The sequence below is a fragment of the Schistocerca piceifrons genome, chromosome 2 (assembly GCF_021461385.2).
Source record: "Schistocerca piceifrons isolate TAMUIC-IGC-003096 chromosome 2, iqSchPice1.1, whole genome shotgun sequence".
In the NCBI taxonomy this organism is placed as follows: Eukaryota; Metazoa; Arthropoda; class Insecta; order Orthoptera; family Acrididae; genus Schistocerca; species Schistocerca piceifrons.
Genome location: NC_060139.1, coordinates 577,129,524 through 577,142,185, shown reverse-complemented (window position 1 = coordinate 577,142,185; position 12,662 = coordinate 577,129,524). Strand labels below are relative to the sequence as shown.

The window sequence follows — 12,662 nt, the reverse complement described above, 5'->3', positions numbered from 1 at the left end:
GATCGTGAAAATATCGCGCAGCGAGTTGACGGAGACAGAGATCTTAGATATTCTTTATGGAGATGCAGGATCTGAAACTGATGATTCTGACAAAGAGGATTCGTACTCTCCAGACGAAAGTACAAGTGATGATTCAGGTATGTATATGTCTCAATTGTTCATAAAGTGAAGAGTTCATTACCGCATTTTGTATTGTGACTAATGTTCATTACTTCACTTGCATTTAGTGTCTTTTAGTGCCACTCTTAGCATTACTTTTTTTCTATGCAGACAATTTTTCAGATGCCACTGAGGAGCTTCGATATTTTAGTCATTTCTTTGATAACGACCATAGTCGTCTCATCAAAAGTGAAATGAATCTGTACGATGCTAACGTTATTAGGACAATGAAATGGAAAGGTAGCCTGAAAATAATCTCTGTTTGGCATACGTGGTCTGCAGTAAAATTGCAAGAGATTTACTGGTCTCTCAGTATTATTTTGCATATGTGCGTCGTCAAATTGCTGAAAATCAGTGATTATAGGTCAACAGACCCGTTTCCGCAGACAGGATTTGCGAGTAAATTGTTGAGTAGCTATCGATTTCGCGCCACATTGTCAATGTTACACTTGAATGACAATGCTACGTTCATTAGCAGAGGCGAAGAAAACCACGACCCACTTCACAAAGTGAGGCCTTTGTTTGATTTCTTTGTGAATAAAAGCAAAATTAGTTTTCATCCAGGCATGATTCTGACAACAGATGAGGCAATTTGTCCCTTTTGTGGTAGAACAAGCTTCAGAGTATACATGAAAAACAAATCCAATAAATATGGAATAAAATTGTATGCTCTCTGCGATTCATGAACTGGTTACATGCTAAACTGTGATGTATATACAGGTTCTGCAGGCAGTGTTGTCAATAGTATCCAGGGCCTTGTAAAAAGGTTGTGTTCACAGTACTTTGGCAAAGGACATTGCATTTATATGGATATGTACTACACCAGTCCATCTCTTTTGGACATGTTGTGGGAAAATAAAGCCTTTGGAGTGGGAACTGTAATAAAAAACAGGAAAGGTTTCCGACGAATATTCAGAAATAACTAAAAAAAGATAGTTTTTCAAAGGAAACACCATCTCTTGGCAGTGAAGTGGAAGTCAAAACGAGATGTTTTTTGTCTTCCACAAAGCATAAGTCTACCAGCACTAGTATTGAAGTGAGGACCAAAGGTGGAATAGCAAAAATTGTAAAACTAGACGTTATTATTGATTACAATAAGAATAAAGCTGGGGTTGACAGAGCAGATCAGTTTACCAGCTATTATCCGTTTTCCCGAAAAACTTTGAAGTGGTGGTAAAAGCTATTTTTCCACTTGTTTATCATGTCAACTGTCAACAGTTTTATTTTATATAAAGAGAACACTAGGAAGAATGTATCCCTAGTAGACTTTATTCACATAGTGTTAAGGAATTGGCTGAGAAGGGCAGAAATATTTTTCAGCGACAAGCCGCTTCATCCTCACAAATTGAGAGGACATTTGCAAGGCACTTTCCAGAGAAGGTCCCACCCACTGCAAACAAGGTGAATACTACTAGGTATTGCAAAATATGTTCACACAGGTGGAAGAAAGAGACGGGTAAGCACATCAGGAAGAAAAGTAGATGGTGGTGCAAAGACTGAGGTGTTGGCCTTTGCGTCCCACAGTGTTTACAGGATTTTCACACGAAGGCTAACTACATCTGAACTATTAAAATACTCTAGTTTACAGGTACCTGCAGTTAGACAGAGCAGTGATATTTTGTTTTAAATTTAGATACAGTAATAATGGCACTACTCAAGAGAGAGATCATGTAAAACTTTTTTATCCACGATATTTTTGTGTCTTCTTTTTTTTTTTTAATTATAACACCCATTTGTATTTTATATTGTAAAATGAACTCACGTTCATGTAAAGCTCTTACTTTTTGCTTTTAAATGATGCAAGAACCATATTCCTATCATTTTTCTGTTCTTTGCAATTTAATTTCAAACATCCATTAAATATGCCAGTTCACAGCCAAGTGCCGGGTGAAAACAGGGCAGTGTTGAAAGTGTTAAGCAACAGCTGCCCAAATGAACTAAGGGGCTACTAACATTGTCTCCTCAATGACCATCAAGTATGACTTTACTGGGTGTTGGCCTCAGCAGCAGGTGCATGGTTCATGCACGCATGCTGACTGCTGTTCACTGGCAATGAAGGCTGGAATTTGCATATTAATATGGGAACTGGATGTCCACTGAGTGGCAACAGGTGGCCTATTCAGATGAATCTGGTTATATGTTGCATCAGATAGATGGCTGTTGGTGTGTACGGCATGAAACATCTGAAAGCAAGGGTCCAGGGCAAAGGAGCAAGTGTTATTGTCTGGGGGAATGTTTTAGTGGCATTCCCGGTTGTATCTTGTCATTCTGGAATGCTCAATGGCTCAACACATGTATGCATCTATTCTTGAGGACCATATTCAGGCTTCGACATGTGGCCCATTGTGACTGGACCGTGCAGAATGAGGCTAGGTCACAAAGGATGTAACACATTATTAATAATCATTTAAATTATGAACAACGAGCTGTTGGGAGGGGGAAAAAACAACAACAACAACAACAACCAAGAGTATTACCTCTTTCAGCAGAAAATTAAGACTTTTTACTTAGAGATTTAAGAATAAAATCCAAATACTGTTTGAACAAACTGATTATGGAAGAAACTGTAATAGACTAGTCCAATGAGGACACACATATGGGCATTACGTGAAGTCATAAGCAGGTAGGTTTTAGTGACTGAACTGCTACTTCAATCCAAGAAACCTCTTTTGTTTTTATAGTTTTTAGTGATTTTAGCTTTTATCTACTCACTTTCTTCTTTCTCTCATTTCCTTTTGAGAATTTTCAGCTGTCCTTTTTTCTGCTTCTATTTCACTATACCTACCACATGCATTTCGGAAACTGTGCATAAACTGCTTTGTGATAGTTATAGATCAACATCCCCAATGATCATGGACTTCGTTGTCAGCACCACAAATGGCTATGAGAAAGGCTTTAGTCAAATTTTTGACTAGAATGGAGTTGTCAGAGAACCTCATTCAAGGCTGGCAGTGCTACGGAACAGACTGCATGCAACTTCGATAAATCTCTTCACACTTTCAATTCCACTACTGACCTCAATGACTATCATTCAGAACTGATTGATGTGACCTTGGTCTCCATCAAATTCTTTGAGGTTTTTCTTTACTGATATGTTCTCCACTAAACTTTGAAACTCTGGACTATGGCGCCAGCCTCATGACCACCTAAGCAATTTAAGGTAGTGACACATGTCCATGCTATATCTAATGTCTTTTCTCATGGTTGGTGTTACAGCCACATCTTGGACTCATCATGGAACGCGCTGCATAAAGAAACAAGTCAGGCACGATTTATCCAGAATTTTGGGTACAACAGGGTGAAGAAAAATTTGTGCACTCGGACTTCGCAGTGCGTTTCCTCACATATAAGCAATACAAAAATGTCTCTCACAAAATTTTGTTCTGCATATTTTGGGCAGTTAATGGATGTTAAATATTGGCAATCTGGCAACACTGTAATCATGTGTAAGTTAACTACCTTTGTCAGGATATAGCAGTAGTGCTGTGTAGTTGGTGCAGTGGATGGTATTTTGCACCATGATATAAGAGGTAAAGGATTTGATTCCGGTAAGAGGCTTATTTGTTTTTGTTTGCTAAAAGTAGTCTGAGTGGTACGATATCTGGCGTGTTAATTGTTATGTAGAAATTACAGTGGGGTCTTCTACAAAAGTATGCAGTTATGTCCTATGAACACAGAAATACAAATAAACCTTTTGCACATTCTACACACAAATTATTTTGCACCACTGCATCTGTTAGATTCCAAATTTGTTTTGTGTATATCCTCCCCCACTGGTCTCATCAATTAATACAAACTATTATTCTTGCCACATTCAGGTCCATTACTTTTCATTAGGGCCTTACATCACCAATAGGGCTAACAATGTGCTTTGTAAATAATTTCAATGGGCCCATTCGAGAAGGGTAGACAGAAAACAGATTTGGAATCTAGTAGATGCAGTGGTGCAAAACAGTTTGTCTACATGACATGCGAAAAGCTTATCTAAAAGCTGACCAATGAAAACAATTGTACTTCCATTTCTGTGTTTGTAGTAAGTAATTGCAAAGATTTTGTAGAAGACCCACTGTAATTGCTGTACGACAATTAAGATGCCAAATATCGTACCACGGTGACTACTATTGGCAAATAAGAACAAATAAGCCTCGATCCAGAATCAAACCCTACGCCTCTTGCATGCTGACCCAAAACGCTATCCACTGCAAGTACTGCACAGCACTATGCTATTTGCTGACACAGGTACTTACTGTAGATGTGATTACTGTGTTGGCAGATTTCCAATCTTCCCTAAATATGCACAGGACGAAATTTGGAGGCATTTTTCTACTGCCAGTATGTGAGTGCAGAAACTTTTCTTCACCTGTATAGTTTTCATAGATGTAAGGCACTTATTCTGGAATGCCAAGATATCTTTCTCTGGTACGTAACACTGACCCAGAGCTCTTTTAGCTATTATCTGTTGTGCAGTTCCTGAGATTGCAATCGATTTTGTCACTCGGATCTGTTTTGAAGCTAGTCCGTTTTTACAAACTTCTGGTTGGACAAATTTTCTCATTAATTCTGTGACTATAGACAGGAGGTCCGCCCGATAGCTGAGTGTTCAGTGCAGCAGTCTGTCACGCCAAGGGGCCCGGGTTCGATTCCCGGCTGGGTTGGAGATTTTCTCTGCTCAGGGACTGGGTGTTGTGTTGTCCTCATTATCATTTCATCATCACCAGTGGAAGGCAACGGGAAACCACCACTGGAATCACTGCCCTAGACGCTCATGCGGTGGACCTCTCTGACGAGGCTTCCCCCATGACAAGACCTACCGTAAGGCAGAACACAAAGTTTACAGACAGGAGGAAATTGTAGAGGAAAGGAGCTAAGGTAGCATCTGACTAAAATTTAGTCACAAATGACTCCACCTGAGCAGTCATGTTCGCAAAAAGGCGAGATGAGCTATCAGCATCTTGTTCCTCAAAGACTTAGACATGCCTGGTAACTATGACTCTTAGGGATTACAATAGTGACCTAAGGTTTTGGTTATATGTACTTCTGTTCATTCTTTACTCTTTCTACTTCCTTTAGACATTTCTAAACAGCTGTTAATATTTTCTGAGCCCAGAATGACACCATTTTATTTTCCACACATCAAACAGTGCAAAACTCCTGTGGGAAAAGAAATGCTTGCAATATTGTTCAAATCAACTTGGCGGGAAGAAAGTTTTTAAATAGATTACAAAAAGCTCTCAGAAACTGAACAAGATTCGAACTGACACTAGTACAACCTGTCTTAAAGTCATCCTGCACTGTATGTAAGCCTCATGTCATAAAGTCCAAAGGTATAGGACCCCTTGGATTACCCTCAGCTTGGAGCTGGATTTTCAGCTCTTTTAGGAATGTCTTATTAACATTAGAGTCATCCATGAACACATGAACAACTTGACCTTTCAAATTTACCTTATTTTCCAGTGCACTTGCTGAATCAAGGGCACCATCAGGATTGTCCTTTCTAATGTTGCAGTTGGCAATCAGCTGAGTGCACCCAGAAATGCCAGGCAGCACCCCAGGAATTACGTCTGATGCAGTAGCATTGGAGCCATGGCTGCAATCAGCATGGATATAGACACTGTAACCTTCCTAGTAGCCTCGAGCCCAGTAAGCTACTTTCCCTTGCACAACTGGACAAGTCCTACTTGTCTTTATTGCTGAGCAAGAAGTTGGTTTTGGAGAGCATGTACCAAACAATGAATTTTTCAGGTGTGCGCTCTGCAATCCCCCAAAATTCTGGATCCACAGCCCAGTAATGGTAGAACAGAATTTCCAGTTCATCGAATAAGCCCTCAGGTAACATGTGCATTAGACAGGATCACAGCTAAACTACATAATGAGGTGGAGCCAAGAGTTCACATAGGCAGGAAGCCACTAGAAAATTTCACAACCTACCATTTTTTCTTTGTTGTGAGCAACTTCCACATCACCCCCTCGCCTATATCTCTCTCTGAGTGGGTCCAAAGTAAGGCAATAAAATCATTCCTGCAGTAGTTTATGTTGACTAACATCCACTGCAGCACGGGAAATGTTCGCCACTGAGGACAGAAATGACACAAAGTGTCGCCTTGCCCTCCATGATCCAGGACTGACTCGCACAGTCCACACTCACCATCCAGCCACCTGCATTGAACTGCAGGCTTTAGTTTAATGTTAACTAAACCAACAACTGCATGCCGAAGCACAATGACTGCTTGCTAGTGTTCTCTTTCACTATTTTAGGCCTACCACTAAAGGTCTATAATCAATATTATTCGTACACAATGCAATGAGATCGATAGCTGTTGGCATGTACAAGAGTATTTTTTCAGTATATACCCAAAAAATGTACTGCATGCCAACCTATCACATCCTAGTATCCATGGTTCAAAATAAATGAATTCAAACAGGTCATGAACTCCCCTAAACGCACACATCTTTGTGGTAACATTGTGTTAGCAAACAAAATAGTACGTCTGAACAGATGTAAATGTGAACAACACCATGATCCTTGCTGGTTACATTGTCACAAACACACAAAATTACAACACAACAACAAACCAGCACAGCACGATCAGGCTGCAGTAACAGGTGTGCAAGAAATTCAATGTCAGCGCCAACAAACCTCTGTACAGCTTATCTGGACTTGGTCAGTCCACGCTAGCCAGCCCAGGCCCAGCCAGGCCGGCTGGTCGCTGCATTACACTAAGTGAGGGGATGGATTAGGGAATGCCTAATCCCTGATGGAGGGTTTTTGTATGTCCATCCTTGTGATTGGAGGTTTGAGGCACTTCAGCTGTTCACTTATGTAATAAAATGGAACACCTACAGCCATCCTTACTATGTTATTTATTATATGGATACAAGTTTCAGTGCTTCAGTACATCTTCTTCACACCTTAACTTCAGTTAGGGCCTGAAGATGGTGCACTGAAGCACTGAAACTGGTAGCCATATAATAAATAACACCCAAAGGATGGCAGAAGGTGTTCCATTTTGTTACACTGGTGGAGGTTGGTCTCTCAGTATTGGGCTGATGGTGAACACAGTACTGCATCAAGCCAAGCAGAAGGCACACAAATGTCTCTGTCCAAAATCAAATGACACCCTGCCTTCTTCAGGGCTTTTAGGCAAAATTTAAAAATTCCCTGAGTTTCATCAGTTTTCCAGAATGAAATAATTTCCTGTGTTTTCTCCGTTTTCCAGTTGGTTGGACACTCTGCTCATATTTATGAAAGACAGAAACAAATGAAATGAAACATTTAAGTAACATTTTATCTGTTGTCTTTGTGTATCAATCGCTCCCTAAATAATCGTTTTTAAATGATCTGGGACACAAGCCACAAAGTTTCCAAATTTTAAAAGTGAATCGAGGTTTTATTTAGAGAATTGTAAATCTGAGAGAAAATGGTGAGTAACATTAGAGAAACTGTTTTTGTTCTCAGTGGCTCAGCATATACAGGGTGATGTATGTAACTTTTTCACTTTAAATTATTTTAGACCCATTAAAGGCATTTGTAAACTGTTTTCACCTTGACGAACACTGACCACAGGTTCAGGAAACAAATAGCTTTGCATTCTTGCAATATTATTAATGACCTACATATAGGCATCAGCTTTTCTGTTAAGTAATCCGAACATCAGAAGAAACATCAAAATGATTTAAACAAGGTATGTGTTTGGTGAAAAATTACACAACTGATTCTGAATAATGAAAAGTGTGAGTGCACCTACGTGAGTACTAAAAGGAATCCATTAAATACTGGTCACATGATAATTCACACAAATCAAAAGCTATCAGTTCAACAAAATACCTTGGGATTACAATTATGAATGACAAACTGGAACTATCACATAGAAAAGTTGTGGGGAAGGTGAACCAAAGACTGTGTTCTATTGGTTAAACACTTAGAAGCTGCAACAAGTCTACCAAAGAGCCTGCCACCACTACATGTGTCCAGCCTCTGCTGGAGTATTGCTGTGCGGTATGAAATCTTCATGAGTTAGGATTGACAGAGGACACTGAAAAAGTTCAAAGAAGGACAGCTCATTTTTATTATCACGAAATAGGGGAGAGTGTGTCACAGATATGATACGCAAGCTGGAGGTGGCAATCACTAAAACAAAGGCATTTTTCATAAATGTTTGTTTATCCTGTGTGCTATTCAGGAATGGAATGGTAGAGAAATAGCCTGAAGATGGTTCGATGAACCCTCTGTCAGGCACTGAAGTGTGAATTGTAGAGTAGTTGTGCAGATGTAGATGGAACTCTTCTGTAAACGTAACAAGAAATCATGGAGAAAAAATACACCGAATATTGTTTTTGCTGCCACTCAATAGCCTGCCACCTGGAAGTTTACGCCACTCTCGAAGGAAACTTGCACTGACGAGGTAATAGGTACGTGATCTTTGTGACTCTAAAAGGAAACCTGTGTTATCCAGATAAGAGAAACAGTGTCAGCCGTGTGGAGGAGTTAACTGAAATGTGGTGGTACATGTGCCTGAGCACCGACAGGCAGAGGCCTACAAGCACTTGCACTTGTGCATGCCCACATGTGCACATGTTCATTCATAAAGGCACAACTCATACACACATGGCCAGTGTCTCCACGTGCTGAAGACAGTGGCCATGTTCGTATGAGTCATGCTTGTATGAATGTGTGCGTGTTTTATAGTTCAGCAGAAGCCCCTCTATATGGTGAGTACCTACCCTTTCTATGTTGCAACTACCCCAGAAACGTAGATGGCAGAAAGTCATCAGTGATGCAGCCCGTGTGAATGTGTCATGAGGCAAATGGATTCACCTTGAACACACTTTAAATAATTCACCAATAGAAGTGTGACAGCACATAATAATGTCTTCCTTGTTTCTTTTGTTTGCAATCTTTGGTGTCATGTATTTCATGTATTATTTTAAAGAGCAAGTTTTTACGAGTGTGCAAATAAAACAGCATATGTAAAATAAATGGAAGTAATGATTTTATTTTCATTTTAAAATAGACATTTTATTCCACAAATTCTAGTAAATTTGTTGCTATCATAACTTTGCAAGCATCAAATGTTCTCATGGAAACCGTGGGAGGCAGAAAATGTGAATTATTTAACTTAATGCTTTTCCAGTGATATTACATTTTCTTTGACACAAAAGATGTTTCAACCTTCCCAGAGTTTAATGCACAAGGATGACTTTATATCTTAACCCAGTGGTGAAAGTTTCCTTGGAGAGTGGCATAAAATTCCAGATTGCAGGCCATTCTGCAGCCGGAACAAAAATCTCTACTATGTACTTTTACTCTGCAATTTATTTTTAGACATACAAGAATTATTTCACTGACTATGATGCATCAATATCTGTTACTCTGGATGCAAAAATTACAAAATATGTTGCCTGCGTCACACTTATTTATGAAGGTGAAAACAGATCACAAATGTCATAAAGTAAGAGTAAATTGAGATGAAAAAGATGGGCCACTAACAATGCATATAAACATTAATTTGAGGCATTATGAATAAACAAAAGTGAATAAAAGCAAATACTCACCTCTGGCTGATTGACATGTGGCGTACATACACAAAAATGTACATAACTTTCTAGATACCACTCTTTTTCTAGTATAAGTACATACAACCACACAGATACCAAAATATACCACATGCACGGTGATAGTTACAGAAATCTTGTATTTTATGATTATGGCAAAGACAATGTATTACAAAATGCATTACCTTCATTTTTTTCCTGCATGCAAGGCCTGAGAAATCAGATGGATAATATCGCCTGTGGGCGCCTGTTTTTAGATCTGAACCAATTAAATATATAGCTAAAACTTCTGTATTATCACACCATTCAATTATACCACTTCTTTGTGATAGAGGGACGACCTGGAGTGGAAAAACACAGAAATGTCACTGTAATATGAACTTGAGTCTGTTGTTCTTAATTATCATACCTGTTATTTAAGCAAAGAGATAACACACACGGAAGAATTTGATTGTCAAGAATCAGTTTCATGTTGTTCTACAGCTATACTATATGAGAAAAAGGAAACTCAGAAATAGAAACACTTAAAACAAGTAATGGAGACTCTCCCGGCACAGATGCCACGTGGAAAAAACTCGGTTTCCTAGTTTATGTACTTCACACTGTATTTCAGAAATACATTCATTCAACACTAAGTAAACAGTATTTGTTACATCATGCATGTAGTGGGAAATGATATCCTTATTCTTCAACACTGGCCTTTGCCATATTTAGGCTACATATTTTTGTTGTTCTTATTCTTGTGCATTGTTCAGATACAGGAACTGTCAAATGCTCCTTTTCAAGTTTCAATTATATAAAAACTAACAATCCATTTTTTGACAGAATAACAAAAGAAGCTATCCTAAAGTGGAATTTTCAAAATTACTGTATGTCCTCATTTCACAGCAGTTACAAAGTTAATGGAAGGATGTATTCTTCTGGAGTATTTTATAGCTGTACTGGAATGAAAATTATAAAATGACAGATTATTTGTAACAGTATTATGAAAAGGGTAGTTACTACTCACCATTATATTGTGAGTAGCAACCATCCTTTTCGTAATATTGTTACATTCCATTCTTGGTTTTCCATTGTTAGATTATTTGTAATGTGTTTCATCTGGGAAGAATCCACAGCCTTCACATATAATAACTAAACATGCTCATTTCTACTTACAACCGTCAAAAATTATTTTAGTTTTTATTTAACTACACTACTTCAGTCAATTTTGGACTACTTTCTAAAATTTTGTTTTAGAAATACTGGACACAAAATAAATTACACACTGCAACTGAAACTTTAACATTTAACATTTGTAGTTACTGAGTGCTTGGGAAAGTGAAAATCTACACTAACTATGCACTATTAGAATAAAACTTTCAGTTTTAATGCTTGTACAAAGTTACACTATCTTTCACAATAACTTTAGACCAGTCTTTTTTTTTTTTTAAAAAAAAAAAAAGAAAGAAGAAGAAGAAGAAGAGAGAAAATTTTTCCTATGTCTAATGCTCTGGGTAAATTTAGGTTGTGCCATAAGGAAAGCAAATGTTAATAAAAAGTAAATGTAAACGGTGTTAATTCAGTACTGTAGGCTTACTTCAATATATCAAGATATTTGTATAACCTGGCATTGTTCAACTTAAATCACTGTCACCAAAAGTTCTCTTCACAGCCAATGCATTTAAAGAGTAATCATCAGTTACCATTTGCTGATACCATTCGCAAAATTGCATTCAGTGATCAGGATCATCATCATTAATTGCGTGCAGAAATCGTGGAATGTAAACTTTCTACTTTGCAGCTTTCAGAATTCTTCATACATTTGTAGTGCTAACCCCCACTTCACATGCACATTGGGTAGCAGACTTCTGTGGAAAACTGACAAACATTTCCAACACAAGAGCTGATGAAGCATGACTTGTAGCTGTACGCTGTCTTGATCTTCCTTTGTGAATATCACAAATTGTTCCATGCAATTCAAACTTGTCAGTCATTCGTTCAATTCTTAGGCGGGTTGGCGGCTCTGTTTCAAACTCTCACCTCCACTGACGTTGCACTTCAACAGCATTATCAAACTTAAAAAACCACTTCACAATACATTTTCGTTGCTCGAATGTCAAGCGTGTTCCAGCCGTCTTGTTTTCTCAATACCGAAATGAAAGTACTACCATCTGTTGAGCCATACTACAACACATATCATACACAGACCATACAACAACACATTTGTAGCTCAAATCGAATGACAATATTGATATCTTGATAAAGCCTGACAAAGAGAGTATACATTTTTCTGGTGGACTCTGTATATTTTTGAACAAAAATTGTATACACAACAATATGGTGTTTTGTTTTCTTCCTCACAGTTGGTTTTTACAGAAAACAGGAAGGTTTTATTTATGAAATGATAATTAAATCAAGATCCTAAGCTGTCGACAGGCGTTGATATATATCAATGGGGACAGTGGAAAATGTGTGCCCCGACCGGGACTTGAACCAGGGATCTCCTGCTTGCATAGCAGACGCTCTATCCATCTGAGGCATAGAGGGCACAGACGATAGTGCAACTGCAGGAATTTATCCCTTGCACACTCCCCGTGAGACCCACATTCCCACCTTAATGTCCACACACTACATTAGTAGTGCCCCTGTCCATTACACTCATTACTCGCGGCAGATAATCTTACCGAGTCCCGTAAGAGTTCAGGCAATGCATGTGCATCCAGCACAGAAGAAAAGAGGTCAATGGCTTGTCAACCTTAACTATATGAAGATAGTATCTGTTCTTTCGGATTTTGTTTGAATTGCATGGAACAGCCAAGGTTTGCTGGGAAGCCTTTACGCATCCTCCTTGTAGCCACAATCTCTTTCCATTTTGTCTCACAGTGGGATAAATACACTGTGGTAACAAAAGTAATGGGATACCTCCTAATATTGCACTGGACCTCCTTTTGCATGGTGCAGTGCAGCAG

At 38.6% G+C, this 12,662-nt stretch overlaps 1 protein-coding gene across 1 annotated transcript in view; it reads right to left on the bottom strand.

The window, feature by feature from the left end:
* LOC124777774 (serine-protein kinase ATM-like) overlaps positions 1 to 12,662 on the bottom strand; it is a 470,606-nt gene that overhangs the window by 46,559 nt on the left and 411,385 nt on the right. Inside the window, exon 41 of the mRNA XM_047253284.1 lies at positions 9,897 to 10,052. Coding sequence (XP_047109240.1) covers positions 9,897 to 10,052 — 156 coding nt within the window. The remainder of the gene's footprint in view (positions 1 to 9,896; positions 10,053 to 12,662) is intronic.